The 18145-nt window shown below is 37.9% G+C and overlaps 1 protein-coding gene across 1 annotated transcript in view; it reads right to left on the bottom strand.

Moving 5' to 3' along the window:
- LOC309974609 (ATP-binding cassette sub-family C member 4-like) overlaps positions 1-18145 on the bottom strand; it is a gene marked incomplete at its 5' end in the record, with an annotated part of 124403 nt that overhangs the window by 29335 nt on the left and 76923 nt on the right. Inside the window, 1 exon segment of the mRNA XM_082859267.1 lies at positions 5965-6054. Coding sequence (XP_082715393.1) covers positions 5965-6054 — 90 coding nt within the window.

The raw sequence follows: 18145 nt of genomic DNA, 5'->3' as shown, positions 1-18145 counted from the left end.
ATTAACATTCACTGAGAAAGATGTAGAGTCAAGTCAGGACAGGAAAATATCAGTGTCCCCCTTCCCTGCCACATGACACCTACCAGAAACCCCACCTAAGGATTAGTTAAGGAAGTTTCTCAAAAAATGAAGCTATTTCTCCCAGTGTGGTTTAAATGGAAAAGTTAAAAGGATTTTATGGTTGAGTCAAGTTTACCAAAGTACATTTTGCATATGGGTTGGTACATTAAAGGGAAACTTTAAAAAATACATACATATATATATATATATATATATATATATATATATATAACAGGAAGTATGGTTCTTTTAGATATAATCTTATCAGCACTTTACAATTTTGGAAGGTCTAAAAGTTTAAAAAAATACGAATTCAAACAATGGCAAACTGCACCTCATACATTAGTAATCCTGGAGCCTATTCTGGTAATGGTTCTTTCCCAAGTTTAATCTCATAAATACTGGACCAGTTAAGTGCATTTTCTTCAATGTCAAAAATGTCATTTTTGACATTTTTCATTTTGAATGAAAATCCATGAAAAACAGGATACAACATAACATCTTATTTTCCCCAGACTATGGGTATAGGTGGTGTTTATATTAATGTATCTTCATAAAACTGTAATCATAAGATAAAAAAGAAAACCAAACTTTTAACTTCCGAAGTTAATCTGAAAGTACATTGGGTGGTAGGGATCAATTCAACGAATATTTATTTTGGAGAAGTACTACAGAACAAGAACCAAACTCAGGCTATATTTGAAGTTAAAGAACAAAGAGTAAATACATTTCAAATTAAGACACCAACAGATTGATGAGTGATGGCCAATGAGCAGGGACACAATTATAGTGTCAAATAACAAAACACCAAGAGTGAGTGGGCAATATTTTCGTGGTATCCTAAATGCTAGAGCACTTCTATGAATGTGATCCCAAACTGTGCTCCTGATGAAGTCCAATCCCAAGAAAGGGGAATTCAGAGTTAGGATTAAATATGGTATTCGTATTTACTGACTGCATGAAAAGTACAAAAATCTAAAGAGTAAGATTTGTATTGTGGTGCAAGTGGGTTGGTGTTTCTTAAAACTGACATCCTGACTTTGAAGAAATAATTTTACACTTGCCCCTTACTGGGATGGCATCTCATCACTAATCTGGTTTTTTACTTTCCTTCCAGTTGTCCATATTTGCCTCATGAGGAATAAGGGTTGTGAGAAGCAGTGTTTTTCAGAAAATACTGTTTTCTGAGATTCTGTCTTCATTTATGAATCAGGGATGGTTATGAGAATAATAAGAATATGAAGGCTTTCTATAGTATAATCATATATTTAAGTTATTGGATTGGCCAAAAAGTTCATTCCGTTAACGAATACATCATTCAATAAAGGTCTTGGTGAACATGAAAAATGTCTTTTATTTTTACTTAAAACTGGACTAACTTTTTGGCCAACCCAGTATAATTTAGTATTAGAATGGAAAAAAACACAATAGAGGCAGTAGACAGTAATAACTAGGAGTTACAACTGGAGAATCTGAAAACAGATAATAGTGTGATATTACTATTAAATTTCTTGATTTAGAAAACTGTGTTATGTGAGAGAATGTCCTTGTTCTTGCAAGGTGTATATTTATGTATTTAAAGGTGAACTGCAACTTTTAATAAACATTTCTACAACTTACAAGCAGTTCAGCAAAATATATGGAACAGAGGAAGCAAATGTGGAAAAATATTAACAGCTGGTGAATCAAGGTGAAGGTGCATATGTGTTCATCATACTACTCCTTCCACGTTCTTGTGATCTGAAAATTTTAAAACAAAAAAATTGGAGCCTTGCAGCCAGACAGCCTGGGCATAAGTCCTACCTGGCTCTGCCAATTGGGCAACTTCCTGAAGTTTATCTTAGCTTCCTAAACTCTAAATAGACTATAGTATAATAAAGGTGTTTACCTCCTAACATTGTCAGAGTATAAAATGAGTCATTATGTGTAGAATTTACAACAGTGATTGATACAAAGAGATCAACAGATACTGCCCATTATTAATAATGCTGTCAGCTAGCCCCTCTTCCTATTCTTTATTTTTCTCCTTTGCAAGTATCAGCACTGAGACTTTGTTACATATGCATTGGCTTGTTTTCCATCTTCTCCAGGAGAATTTAAGTTCCAAAAGGGTAGAGACTTTGTTTCTTTTAATGACTGTGATAACCCCAGAATCTGAAACAATGGCTGTCTAGAAAGCTCTCAGTAGATATTTGTTGGCTGTATGAATGAAGCCACAAGTTCATCTCTTCTTGTGACATGTCTGTTCCTATAAATTAGAAAATAAATCCATATAAATAGATAATTTATATATAACACTATTTTCTTATTAAATATAAGTATAAAAGGAATATATTATTAAACAATTAACTGGCTCCAAGATATCATAACATCATACTTTAAACTGTGGAAAGAACTTAAAAAAGTTATAATTTAAGGAAAATGGAGCATATAATACTATTAAAAACTATACAACTCAGTATAGAATACTTCAGATCTTTTTTGAGCTTCGGAAAATAATAAACTATAGCAAAACTGAAAGGTAACAAACTGAACTTATGGGGGCTTCCCTCGTGGTGCAGTGGTTAAGAATCCGCCTGCCAATGCAGGGGACACGGGTTCAAGCCCTGGTCCGGGAAGATCCCACATGCCGTGGAACAACTAAGCCCGTGCGCCACAATACTGAGCCCGTGCCCTAGAACCCGTGAGCCACAACTACTGAGCCCACGTGCCACAACTACTGAAGCCCATGCGCCCAGAGCCCATGCTCCACAACAAGAGAAGCCACCGCAATGAGAAACCCATGCACCACGATGAAGAGTGGCTCCCGCTCACCGCAACTAGAGAAAGCCCGGGCGCAGCAACGAAGACCCAATGCAGCCAAAAATAAAATTTAAAAAATAAATATATAAATAAACTGAACTTATAGGGCACCTTATTTCTATCGTCATAAACATTTTCAAAGTAATCTGCGTGTACTGTATCTACCAACCAGGTGCCAACGCCCCTCATGGGAAGTTAACACAGATGTCAGATGGTTTCCACATTTTATGGAATGTTCTGTTCAAAAAGAAAGGCTGGTGTGGGCTGGAAAGAGAGAGTGAAATGCAGTCAACAGATGGGGAAGAGCTTTCAGTAGAGCAGAGCCAGCAGTAAATGAAGTAAAAGGAGAGCCTGCTCACCTAAATACAAGGCCCAGAGAAATGGAAATGTGACCTGTCGCCAAAGCCAGGACTGAATCACGTGGTTCCCGATGCACAGGCCGCAGATTTCTGTATCTTGCTTTTCAGTATGATGAGACATACTTGTGTCCTAACAGAGGATCAACGTATCAACATAGAACATAACGGTGATTTCTTCACAGTTTTGACATGACATAGCACTCTCAATTGTAAATCCCAGTATCTAAGCTGTTTTGTTTTTGTTTTTTAATAGAAGCAACACATCGATGATTCATTTCCAGAGTTTTATCTACTGTGCTCTTTTAACCTTTGAGTGATAAAGTGCTTCATCTTCTTCACTCACTACTTACACTATATTTGTAGAGCTGCCCTTGCTTTTTAGGTGCCCTAATTGGCACCAATTTCTGATGAACTTTCTTCAGTTTACAGCCAGCAGGCTATTCTTCAGTATAAGAAAAACATATTTTAGCATATTTTGAAAAGTAACCAAGATGAGACAGGCACCATTATTAGGACTGTCTCCCTTCTGAACGTCCATCTCCACCAAGGGAGAAGGAGGAGACAGAACTAAGAGGACCTAAAAAAAAATTTTTTTAAGCATCTTTTTCTTTTAATTGAAGTTCTTAAAGAGGAAAACATAGTGGTGCCCTCTCACTTGCAGGCCAACTCTATGAGTTTGGGTTCACATGTCTAGTTTGGCATCATTTATTAACCAATGACTGGAGTTTTTTAGTTCACTTAAAAACTGACCTCATTTAAAAAAAAAAATTGACCTCATTGCTTTAGTGCAACGTCTTAGAGTGAGAAATCATCCCATCATTCTGTTTCTCTGGGAATTATTTCTTTATGACATATTTGTATGTTTTTCAATAAAAGATGTGGTAGGTTTTATTTTAAAAAATCATAAAGAAACAATTCCTAAACAAAATGATGGGATGATTTCTCACTCTAAGACATATCAGTAAAGTAATAGGGTCAATTCCGGAAGCAATACATGGAAACCACACACTTCACTTTGTGAAATAGACTCATGTTTCTTTCTTTTTACAGTAAGTTCCAAATGTAGTTTAAATAAAGGTAGATCTCAGTGTTGTCTACCACTTCCACCACCTCATCGTTTAGAATTGAGAGGCTACTAAATTTTATCTAAATTTTGGCTCCTACAGATGAATTAAGTATAAGTTAGGGCCCAGTTCTAAGATAGTTTTTTACAGGATTTGTCTCCCAATTAACATTTCCTCTCTGTCCAAAATTCTAGAGTAATTTTACTACCTGAGACTCCGTTAAGAGAGATCTCGAGCTTGGAAACAAATAATTTACCAGTACTTCCAGTTTTTTTTTTTTTTAAGATGTCACAGTTTCGCCATTAAATCTGTTTTGTGAGTTCAAGAGCAGTGGAGCATCCTTCTTTCTTTATATTTTTTTTCTTTCTTTATATTTAATGGTTAACTGCTCTCCCCACCTCTTCTCTTCTAGAATTTCACTGTAGAAAGACTCGTAAGCTTAAATGAAATCAGAGGTCCACTGCTTCTCAAGTAGGAGAAGGAGAAGCAATCAGCCTGATTTAGGAAAATAAAATCCCCACAGTTGCTGGAAAGAGGGGTAGTTTGTAAAGACTCAGTGCCGCCATGCCTTCAGAAACCAGAATTCCCTGCAGGAAACTGTCAGGCCTCCAAATCTGCTTGCCCACAGTCAAAGCTCATCTATATATTACAGATTTCGGAGCTTCCCTGGAAGGGTGACACTAAATGACAAACACACCAATTCAAAACAACAGTGTGAACAGTCATTTGGATATGTGTAAAAAAAATTTTTTTTAAAGAAATAAGCCACACTTCTCTGAAATGAGATCAATCAAACATTTAGTACCTATTTATTAAGTGCTTACTTTTTTAAAAGAATAAGACTGAACTAGGTCCTATGAGAAATTAGAAGTCTGTTTATGGTTTAGAAGTCTAGATACAGTTTCTGCCATTAGTAGAATCAATTTGCAAAACTAGGACCAATACACAAAATAATTTGTATCAAAATATACAAGCCAACAGCAATTTAACAAGTCAAAATCCTTTTCACGCAAGGGTGAGGAAATTCAAAGAAGTGGGCCAAAGGGAAACATGACACAAATAACAGAAAATCCTCTAGAAATGAACCGATCCATATAAAAACTGAGCAAAAGCTCCAGGGTTCTCTTACCTGCATTCATGCTGCGGCATTAAAAGGACATGATCGCCAATAAATAACTATCATCACATTCCAATTATATAATTTACCTTTATAGACACTCTCTTATGAAACTTCATGGCATTTTGTTGGTATGATCTCATTTATCTTTCAGTTAATAATGAAAAACTACTATTGTCTCCACTTAGTTGATATTCCCTAAGATCAGAGGAATACAATGAACATTGCAAAGTAATTAAGGTAACTAATTCACTAGGTCACTTAGTAGAATTTGAACTCATAATTATAACTTCTAGTTTAGTGTTCTACTAAGGACAAGATAATGTACCTAGTTGCTTTGGGTTCTAGGGAAAAGCTAAAATGAAAGCATAAGGCATTATCTTGTTGGTTTTCATCACCATTAAACATGTTTTAATTTACACATGTACCCATGTCATCAGTGTTCTCCTTGGAGCTAAATAAAGTCAGTTAAACCAATAAGCTCCCCTTAATTACCTGTGCTGCTGTAAATGTACACACACACATACTGATGCTAACAAGTTAATTACATTCAATAAATTACCTCTTCTAAGGCATTCCACAGTTCCTCATCCGTATGCTCATTAAAGGGATCCAGATTTTTCCTCATTGTTCCAGTGAATAAAACCGGTTCCTAAATACCCCAAAATAGTGAATGTTATTACCTTAAACTCTTTTCATCATGTTTGAATGCTCACAGAACAGAATTAAAATACAAAACAAACCACCAAAATTCCCTATAATCATTAATAAGGTTGCAAATGCTTTTTTACAAAATAGTATCTCCAAATTAATTTTCCACTGTACAAAGTATGCTCCAGAATATCTTCTGGATGATTGAACACTAACAAGAAAGTGTGGAAATGTGTCATCTTAAGAAGAAGTTGGGGCTTCCCTGGTGGCGCAGTGGTTGAGAGTCCACCTGCCGATGCAGGGGACACGGGTTCGTGCCCCGGTCCAGGAAGATCCCACATGCCGCGGAGCAGCTGGGCCCGTGAGCCATGGCCGCTGAGCCTACGCTCCACAACGGGAGAGGCCACAACAGCGAGAGGCCCACATGCTGCAAAAAAAAAAAAAAAAAGAAGAAGAAGAGAAAGGAAGATTTGGTTTTTTTAAAAATACCTTCCTGGTAATATCTGCTCAGAAAAAAAATGAGGATATACTAATTTGAGTAACTTTACATCAAGAGAGCTAGATAAACTGATTGTCAATCTTGGTGTGATACTGGGAAATACCAACAGCATGATTAGTTGAGGTTTGTGCCTCAAAGCAAAATTGTTCAATTGTTGCACATTGGCACTGAAGAAGGAACTAGGATATCTTCTCCATTGGTACAACAGCCTTCTGGGATGGGGAATCTCTCCATATATGTGAAAGGAACATCTCCATATGTGCAAAGAGAATGTCAGGTATGGGAGCCCGTGGCACCTCTGTTCATGAAGAGACTGCTTCTGATTCTGCATCAGCTGATCCCCCTGTTATCTCACCTGTGCATCAAGATTACAGGCCTCACAGAACATCATTACTAACTGCAAGGGCAGGATAACCTGAAACCCACTGTGACATGAGCCATAATAAAATTATTTTAATTTAAAAAGCTTTTCTTATGCATCTGCTTTGAGAGGAACCACAAGGAAATTACTCTGGAAATATATGCCTTTCTGGGTTTCAAGAGAGAATCTTGTACGTAAGCTTATGCAGGTCATTTACATTTTCTTCTGGAAGGCTCTAGTAAGCCAGGGCACAAGAATATGGGCAGCAGAGAAGAGCCCAGTTGGCTCCTTTCAGTGACGGGGATAGAACAATGTGATGTACACATGTGGGAACAAGAGGAGATCTGAGTCTTCCACAAGTGCCCAGGAACTGCTCGGAATCACCAGCCTCAAATCCTGCCTGGTCATGGGGCTGGACTATTCCTCCTCACTTCACAAAAGCCTGAGAAGAAAGACGAAGAAGGCAGACATTTCTTTTCTCTGCCCGTGAAGAACGACACTCAGAGAGCCTCCTGTACCTACTTTCCCTATTGTCTTCGTTTTAAGTCTGGTGAGAGGAATGGATGCAAAAGACACATGGTGTGCCACCAAAGAAGATGTATCCCTAAGCAAAATCCCAAATTAAAAAGACATTATAAAGGGAGCTTTATCGGCACAAAGTTGATTAAGTGGACAGTATGCCTCCAAAGCTCTGAAAATCACTGGTCGTATGACATTTCAAAATGATTGAATTGAACTGAAAAATCCCTGGAGCCAAATTTAAGGTCTCCCTTACAACTCTCAAATTTAGGATCAAAGATTAAGCAACCATGTAAGCAAAGGTAAGAATTCCTTGTCAGGGGAATAACCATCATTTTACTTAGACTTTTATAAAAATTTTTTACTCCTTGTAATTATTATTACCTCTAGGATTCTAATATGCAGGCGACTTCTCTTCCTTTAGCTGTTTCCATGAGGTTTACACAAATGACGTGGCCAGTCGAGGGGAGGCTGGTCCCCAGTATTCCTCCCTCTCCTCTGACTCTCCTCCACCTTCCCCCCAATGCTCTAAACCATGGGCAGGATTCTACTCTGGGGCCCAAATGAGGGCCTCTTCAAAGACTGGTGTTTGAGGAGATAAAGGGCCTGAAAGAGGCCAGGTTAATGAACCAGCTTTGAGCCCAACTGGGAGAAGTGAGACAGGGTCTCTTTGCTTATAATAACGACAAGAACGTTTCTCTGCCCATCACATTTTTTCCTTCAGGCCCCTCTCATAGAGCAAACTTACATCCTGCAAGAGGTCTAAGGTTTGAAGTGTCCACCTGGTTTTCAATGTACACTCTATAGAGGCATTGCCTGAGCTAATCCACAAAAAAAAAAACCTCTTTGTTTTTAAAAGATAAACCTTCTTGAGCAACGAATGGGCTCACAGTATCAGCACGTTTGGGAAGGGTGGTTTTTGTCGCTCAAGAGAACAGGGATACCCACTTAAAAGTTCAATCACCTATTTCATAATCAAAGCCTCTCTCTATTGTCACCTCCCTCACCTTCTCTTTAGGAAACTCCTCAAAGGGGATGAAGCTCCCCAACGACTGGGGGATGAAAGTGGCATTCTTTGCAGAAAGAGGAGTCCCTCATTTCTGAGACCCTGACCAATGCCTGCAGCTGCTTCATTCTGAGCTTTAATCAGAGCCCTCAGACACTCTTTAGGCCTTAAGGATGTTCTGCTAATTATCATCAAACCACTTCTGATTGTCATAAAAAGAAAAAAAAATAAGTTTTAAGGATTTCCCACTGCAGTAAGGGTCCCCACTTAAGTCTACACTGTCAGTCTAAAAGGACATATTGGGCAACTTCACGTGTTTATTTAGCAGTATTTGATGGAAGAACACGGTTTAGTAAATAAGAATATTTCTCTTTGTTATGATATGCCAAATATGTATTTCAAAATCAGTAAAATTTCAATAAAAAATTGAATGAAAATAATGATATTTTAGACAGGAATCAGACAGGAAAAGGAAATTAAAGGTATCTGAATTGGAAGAGAAGTGGTAAAGATGTCATTATGTATAGAAGACGTGATACTATATATAGACAACCCTAAAGACTCCACACAAAAACTACTAGAACTGATAAATGAATTCAGCAAGGTAGCAGGACCCAAGATTAACATACAGAAATTGGTTGCATTTCTTTACACTAACAGTGAAATATCAGAAAGGGAATGTAAAAAAAAAATCGCTTTTAAAATCATATATAAAAAATTAAAATACTTAGGAATAAACCTGATGAAGGAGGTGAAAGACTTTTTTTGTGTGTGTGGGGTATGCGGGCCTCTCACTGCCGTGGCCTCTCCCATTGCGTAGCACAGGCTCCGAACGTGCAGACCCAGCGGCCATGGCTCACGGGCCCAGCCGCTCCGCAGCATGTGGGATCCCCCCAGACCAGGGCACGAACCCGCGTCCCCCGCATCGGCAGGGGACCCTCAACCACTGCGCCACCAGGGAATCCCCGAGGTGAAAGACTTTTTTGCTGACAACTAGAAAACATTAATAAAGGAAACTGAAGGTGATTCAAGGAAATGGAAAGCTATCCCAAGCTCTTAGATTGGAAGAATTAATATTGTTAAAATGACTATACTACCCAAAGCAATCCACAGATTTAAGGCAATTGTTACCAAATTACCTGGGACATTTTTAACAGAACTAGAACCAATACTCCTAAAATTTATATGGAACCATAGAAGACCCAGAATTGCCAAAGCAATCCTGAGGAAAAAGAACAAAGCAGGAGGAGGCATAACCCTCCCAGACTTCAGACAATACCACAAAGCTACGGTAATCAAAATGGCATGGTATTGGCATAAAAACAGACTATGGATAAACGGAACAGAATAGAGAGCCCAGAAATAAACCTGCACACCTACAGTCAACTGATCTTTGATGAAGGAGGCAAAACTATACAATGGAGAAAAGACACTCTCTTTAGCAAGTGGTGTTGGGAAAGTTGGACAGTGCATGTAAATCACTGAAGTTAGAACACACCCTCACACCATACACAAAAGTAAACTCAAAATGGCTTAAAGACTTAATCATAAGACCATAAATGACAAAATAGGACATAAAAGGCATAAAAGACAGGACATAGATAAGACATAAAATAAGACATAAAAGACAAAATGGCTTAAAGACTTAATCATAAGACCATAAAGCTCCTAGAAGAGAAGACAGGCAAAACATTCTCTGACACAAATCATACCAATGTTTTTTTTAGGTTAGTCTCCCAAGGCAATAAAAATAAGAGCAAAAATAAGCAAATAGGACTAATCAAAGTTACAAGCTTTTGTACACCAAAGAAAACCATAAAACAAAAAGGCAACCTATGTGCTGGGAGAAAATATTTGCAAATGATGAGACTGACAAGGGCTTAATTTTCAAAATATACAAACAGCTCATACTACTCAACAACAAAAAACCAAACAACCCAATTGTAAACTGGGCAGAAGACCTAAATAGACATTTTTCCAAAGAGGACATACAGATGACTAACAGGCACATGAAAAGATGCTCAACATCACTAATTATTAGAGAAATGCAAAGCAAAACTACAAAGAGGTACCACCCCACACCAGTCAGAATGGCCATCATTGAAAAGCTTACAAATAACAAATGCTGAAGAGGGTGTGGAGAAAAGGGAACACTCCTCCACTGTTGGTGGGAAGGTAAGTTGGTGCAGCCACTGTGGAAAACAGTATGGAGGTTCCAATTCCACTTCTGGGCATATATCCAGACAAAACTATTATTGAAAAAGATACACGCACCCCCTATGTTCATAGAAGCACTATTCACAATAGCCAAAACATGCAAACAACCTAAATGTTCATTGACAGATGAATGGATAAAGATGTGGTGCATAAAATGTAAAATAGATAGCTAGTGGGAAGCAGCTGCATAGCACAGAGATCAGCTCGGTGCTTTGTGACCACCTAGGGGGTGGGATAGGGAGGGTGGGAGGGAGACTCAAGAGGGAGGAGATATGGGGATATATGTATACATAAATCTGATTCACTTTGTTATACAGAAGAAACTAACACAACATTGTAAAGCAATTATACTCCAATAAAGCTGTTAAAAATAAATTTCTGAAAAAAACAAGATGTGGTACATATATACAATGGAATACTAGTCAGTCATAAAAAAGAATGAAATAATGCCATTTGCAGCAACATGGATGGACCTAGAGATTATCATACTAAGTGAAGTAAGTTAGAAAGAGAAAGACAAATACCACATGATATCACTTTTATGTGGAATCTAAAATATGACACAAATGAACTTAAACAGAAACAGACTCAGAGATACAGAGAACAGACTTGCAGTTGCCAAGGGGGAGGTGGGATGGGGGATGGATGGCCTGGGGTTAGCAGATACAAACTATTATATAGAGAATGGATAAACAACAAGGTGCGGCTGTATAGCACAGGGAACTATATTCAATATCCTGTGATAAACCATAATGGAAAAGAATATAAAAAAGAATGTGTGTGTGTGTGTGTGACTGAATCACTTTGCTGTACAGCAGAAATTAACACAGTTTTGTAAATCAACTATACTTCAATTTTTTAAAAAATAATGATTTATTATAACATCAACTGATGGAAGCTACACTTTTCTTTAAAGCCAGCAGGCAGTTTTTGAAAAATGTCCGTTTAAATATGTCAGTGTGTTTTATGCATCGTGTTCATTTTGGTTTCTACTCATTCTACCTTCATCACCTGCCAAATAAGAGACCATTATATTATCTTCAAAAGGTAAGAAAAGTGCTCACAGTAGACACATACTGGCAAGAGCAGAAAAGGGCAAATTAATGATCATTTCTGATAGATATGATTATTTAAATTACCCACCTCTAAGCAATGAAGTTAATAAATTAATCTTATAAATAAGTGCAGGCAGAACACTTCAGTGTAGCGATTTATGGTAGGACACACAAACTTCATGTAAATATACACTAAATTTACTGGCCCATGTATATTTTTTTCTGAAGGTACACAATTAAACCTCACTTAAGAGTTAGCTGGCACAGCAGAGTCAGGAAAACAAATACTCTTATTCAATGTAATATTTTAAATGGAGCACTAGCTTCACAACTGTCTTCATCATGGTTGAAAGTTTACACTTCTCTAATTTAATCCTTTGTGCCATATTCGTAATTTTTTCCTTTGTTACTAACATAACACAAGTTCATATTAGGCGTGTGACCCAAAAATGGCCACTCTAAATTAGAGCATTTAATCATCCCTCAACACAACTGCAAGACTGAAAACTGTAGTCTTACTGGGTCTTTTGCATACTCTGCTGGAAGAAGACAAGACCCTCATTATCTTAAAAAGAAACCCTACCCACTAACCTTCTAAGCTTAAAACAACTTGGGATCAAGGCAAAAGCAGTACAAGTGGTTACAAATTAAGCAGATAATACACAACAGTTTGCCCTGTTTCAGTGCCAAACTGGGAAACTGCCCTCTATTAAAATCTATCATCAAAAGCAGCTACTGCTGCTGTTTCCTAAGAGGTGTGTTCTCATTTCTAATTGGAGGACCTTATTGAAGGGTCAACTAGTGTACCTGTTTCACGAATAAGGGAATCATCTGAAATCACTTTAAATCTTGGTTTCCCTCTTGCTCTCCTTTTTTAAGTCCTGTAGCCTCTGAATGAACTGATCATCATCCACACTTAGAAGAAAAGAAGATCCTTTGCCAACAAAGGAAAGAGAATTTAAGTCCCGTTAAGTTCTCTTCCAGCGGCTCCAGGGAGCAGTTCCAAGGGATTTAATGAAGACTTCAGTGTCAGAGACAAAGGGCCGACTGCATTAGGCTAGAATCCAGTTGTATTTCTTTACTAGTAACAGCACATCTGCCTCTTCTCTCTTTCAGTTTTGTTCGCAACAAGAAAAAAAGGGAAAGAAAACCAGGTAACCAGGGAGAAGTCTTAAAGAGACAGCTGTGGTTCACCTTCTTTAACCCACTGAAGAAAACTCAGGGAATGTAAATACCAAAAGAGCAGAGCAGGCTATTTAAAAAAGTACTTAGCTTTTGCTTTGATTTAAAATAAAACCTATTAAATACAAAATATCGATCTGTTTAATCATGATAACGATGATGGCTGCTGATCTGTGCCAACCCTTGGGCTGCGATCATAAATACTGCATTTGCATGGAAGCCCTCTTCAACTGAAAACATTTTCTTTGTGCCAAGAGGACAAGGGCCTCTAGGTGTAAGAGATCATCCAAAGAAGTTCTGAAATCCATTTTTCCAGATCCTTTCAGATAAGCAAGCTACTCCCTGAATATAATCTCACCTTGGTGTTCTTTCTGGGGAACATACTTCATTACTTCAGATGGCGAGCACGAATGCTGCATACATTTCATATACCTGTTTTGTCTAAGGAAATTACCTAGGAAGTGCTTCCATTTTTTGCTTATTCCTGAAATTTTGAACACGGTTTGCGGAGTTCATTCTTACAAATACAGTACTTGTTTTTGAAAGTTCCCCTCAGGACTCCAAGACTGATTGTCACCACTCCCCTGCCTCTGGTTCCTATGCAGGTCTTTGCTGCTATCACATCTCCCCCAATTCCGACATGCTCATGGGGGGGTCAGCAGTGACGGCGATAAGCCTGGGAGAGAGAACATCCTGGAAGCTCGCTGCTACTCCCAGGATCACAGGGAGCCAGGGAAGATGATGGAGGCCTGGCCCACCTAAGCGGGGCGACTCAAAGAAACAGCACTGGGCTCCCCTCTGCAGTTTGCTCGCAGTTTCGTAGGTTCCCTAAATCAGGGTGTTGAGACACATGCAACACTGCTTCCTACTCATTTTAGAAGAAGAGGGATGTAAGTTTTCTGCACTTAGATAATAAACTTCAAGTAACCAAACAACCAGACTCTCTCCACCTCCACAGCCAGCTAGACATTGTAAAGAGAAAGCGCTCTTGGCTCTTTAGGGTAAGATTTTGAGTACCTTCTCCTGACACTTATTAGACCATGACATATAAGTGAATAACACATTTCTAAACTGATACTCTCCAAATGAGGGACATAGCATTAGGAGTAGTGTCTTCCCCCTTTGCTCTATACTTACTCACTTTTGTTATGCTTTGGAGAATCATTTTGGATGGGGTGGTAGGAAAAATGGGGAAAACATCTGATGAGAACATCATTAAGTTCGACAAACATTTATTGAAAAGAAATAAATTTGGAGTCAGACAGTTTTAAATTCTGATTCTACTGCTATTTGACTCAGGGTAAGTTACTAATCTCCTCAAGACTCAGTTCCCTAACTGGAAAACAGGGCTAACCCTGTGGGGCTGCTATGAGAATCTGGAACAACAGTGAAGCTCCTGGTGTGATGCTAACAATGACCGGGAGCCCAGCCCAACAGGGGAACAGTGAGGGGTGGTGTTTGTCAACCTGCAGGCACATCCAGTGGATCATGATGTCCATTTTGTACCTCATGACCATCATTTTGTCTTTTATATGAACTAGAACTGATATAATAGAAAATATCAGAGTACAGAGCAAGAGTAATATTGTGAAATTTTTGTTCCTCTCTGTGCGCGCACGTGCACACACACTTGAAATCACGATATGAAGCAGTTCTATTGTGTCAGCGGTCAACAGTGCGTTGAAGTCATTAGCAGAGTGGTTAGCTTCTCAGGTTATGGAGTCAGAAATCTCCATAAATTAAATTTGAATCCTGTTTGTGTATTTTGGAAATTAATCCTTTGTGGGTTGCATCATTTGCAAATATTTTTTCCCATTCCGTAGGCTGTCTTTTCATTTTGTTCATGGTCTCCCTTGCTGTGCAAAATCCTTTAGTTAGGTCCCATTTGTTTATTTTTGTTGTTTCCATTACTCTAAGAGATCCAAGAAAATATTGCTGCAAATTATGTCAAAGAGTGTTCTGCCTGTGTTTTCCTCTAGGTGTTTAATAGTCTAATTCATTTTGAGTTTATTTTTGTATATGGTGTTGAGAATGTTCTAATTTCATTCTTTTATGTGTAGCTGTCCAGGTTTCCCAGTACCACTTACTGAAGAGACTGTCTTTTCTCCATTGTATATTCTTGCCTCCTTTGTCTTAGATTAACTGACCATAAGTGTGTGGTTTTATTTCTGGGCTTTCTGTTCTGTTCCATTGATCTATGGGTCTGATTTTTGTGCCAGTACCATACTGTTTTCATTACTGTGGCTTTTTAGTGTAGCCTCAAGTCAGGGAGTGTGATTCCTCCAGCTTCTTACTTCTTTCTCAAAGTTGTTTTGACTATTCAGGGTCTTTTCTGTTTCCATACATATTTAAAAAATTTTTGTTCTAGTTATGTGAAAAATGTCATTGGTAATTTTATAGGGATTGCATTAAATCTGTAGATTGCTCTGATAGTATGGTCATTTTAACAGTATTGATTCTTCCAATCCAAGAACACAGTACACATTTCCATCTGTGTTGTCTTCCATTTTTTTCATCAGAATCTTAAAAGTTTTTGGAGTACAGGTCTTTTGCCTCCTTAAGTAGGTTTATTCCTAGGTTTTCTTTTTTTTTTTGATGCAGTGGTAAATGGGATTGTTTCCATAATTTCTCTTTCTGATATTTTGTTGTTGGTGTATAGAAATGCAACAGATTTCTGTATATACAACAACTTATAGAGCTCAATATCAAAAAACCAAACAACCCAATCAAAGAATAGGCATAAGATCTAAACAGACATTTCTCCAAAGAAGACATACAGATGGCCAACAGGCACATGAAAAGATGCTCAATGTCACTAATTATTAGAGAAATGCAAATCAAAATTACAATGAGGTATCACCTCACACCAGTCAAAATGGCCATCATTAAAAAATCTACAAAAAATAAATGGTGGAGATGATGTGGAGAAAGGGGGGCCCTCCTACACCATTGGTGGGAATGTAAATTGGTGCAGCTATTATGGAAAACAGTATGGAGGTTCCCTAAAAAACTGAAAAAAGAGTTAACATATGATCCAGAAATTCCATTCCTGGTGATATATCTGGAAAAGATGAAAACCCTAATTCAAAAAGATACATGCACCCCAGTGTCCACAGCAGTACTACTTACAATAGCGAAGACATAGAAATAATACACACACACACACACACACACACACACACACACTGGAATATTGCTCAGCCATAAAAAAGAATGAAATAATGCCATTTGCAGCAACACAGATGGAGCTAGAGATTGTCATACTAAGTGAAGTAAGTCAGACAGAGAAAGACAAATATCACATATCCCTTATATGTGGAATCTAAAAAAATGATAGAAATAAACTTAATTACAAAACAGAAATAGACTTACAGACATAGAAAACAAACTAATTGTTACCAAAGGGAAAATTGACGAGGAGGGATAAATTAGGAATTTGGGATTAACAAATATACACTACTATATATAAAATAGATAAATAAGGTCCTACTTTGTAGCAAATGGAACTATATTCAATATCATGCAATAACCTGTATTACAAAAGAATCTGAAAAATTTACGTATATATAACTTTTATATATATAAAATCACTTTGCTATACAATTGAAACAACACTGTAAATCAACTATACTTCAATCTAAAAAAACCAAACACACACACACACAATTTGAATCCTGGCTCTGCTGCTGACTTGGTAAGTGGGGTAAACTCACAATGCCTTGGTTTTTAAATCTGTCAGATAAGGATGACGAGAGATTTGTGAGAATTAGGAAAAGAGGCTAAAATGTGTTAAGGATTCTGCAATTGTCAGGACTTATTATTAATACTTGTGTAACTTGTCAGGGCCTGCAACAAGCACTAGAGCAACAGAAATGAGAGACACAGGCCCTCTCTTCAAGGAGAGGAAGAATATAGTCGAGAATGTGGGGAGGGATGAGAAAAAAATGCCGGAGGTCTTGGTGGGGAACTGGAAAGTACAGGTGGGTACAGGGTGGTAGTCAGGAAAGAACCTGGTGGGAGGGGAGCCAGAAATCAAAAGAACACAAAAAAGTGATATTCTCTCTTCTTGTTCTTGGTAGAAAATATTAGATACATTTCTCTGTTAATGCTTTTCCCCAAAACTCCTACTGTGGTTTTTTTTTTTTTTGCTTTACTCTTTGAATTTATATAAACAATTTGGTTTTGTTTTTTAGAAATGATAATTTTGTATATTAAAAAACATAGGTTTATGTTTAGACTCTAGCATGTGTGAGTTATTTGAAGAATACAACTTTTCATAGTGTTACCCATATTTGAATTTCCATATAGGCTGCAATCCTGATGGAAACAATTTGGTTTCTATTATAAGCAATAAATATAAAGAAAATCACCAAGGACACATTAACAGAAATTAAAGAGCAAAGTCAGTCCAAAATGTGTTACTCTTTTTATATAAATAGAAATAATACCTAAAAGTTTAGTGCCCTGATCCTTAAGAACAATGATAGTTCCTATCGACTGAGTGTTCCCAAGAACCAGGCATGGGCCACAAATGTTTTCACACGCACTTACATCTTCACAGCACATCTGTGTGGCAGCAGTTCCCAGACCCGGTTTAAGAATGAGGAGGACTATGAAGCTTGGAAGCCGAGTGACTTCATCAAGGTCACACACTCGTATGAGGCAGAACAGGAATAAAGATGTGGGTCATACTGACACTCAGTCTACGCTCTTAAATATTCTATCCCTGGCTGCCTCCTGAATGATTTCCTGGGACCTTTACACATTGCACAGTGTCTACAGATTCTCTCCCTCTAATCAACCAACACTGCGCCCTGGAGACAAACACATGAAAAGTGGAAAATAAAGGTTCTGTGTTTACAGTGGTTGGTGATCATCATCTACATGGATACAAAGCTTAGCGCTGTTTTATAAACACACTCTCTGGAGTGTGTACACAGAGCATGCTCAAAAGTAGGGTAGAAACTGATGGAATAGAACCAAACCCTGGTGATGTCAAGGTATATTTAGTCTTTGCTCAGATGTGCCTCCAAACATTTTCGGCAGAGCCAAGAACCATCCAAGCTTTCTTTATTTATAGAGTTCTTTACGTACACACACATACAGCCTTTTCTTATTAAGAAACGTTAAAGATAATGCAGGGCACGCTTCCAGATCCTTTCATCCGAGGATATGAAAGGACTTTAGAGAGATGCCCGTTATTTCTGCTAAATAGTCTCATTTGGCCATTTCAGAAATGGGTACAATCAAAAC

Source organism: Leucopleurus acutus (genome assembly GCF_964270905.1).
Source record: "Leucopleurus acutus genome assembly, chromosome: 18".
NCBI lineage: Eukaryota > Metazoa > Chordata > Mammalia > Artiodactyla > Delphinidae > Leucopleurus > Leucopleurus acutus.
Note: the sequence above shows the minus strand (reverse complement) of the source record. Positions and strands in the feature narration are given on the sequence as shown.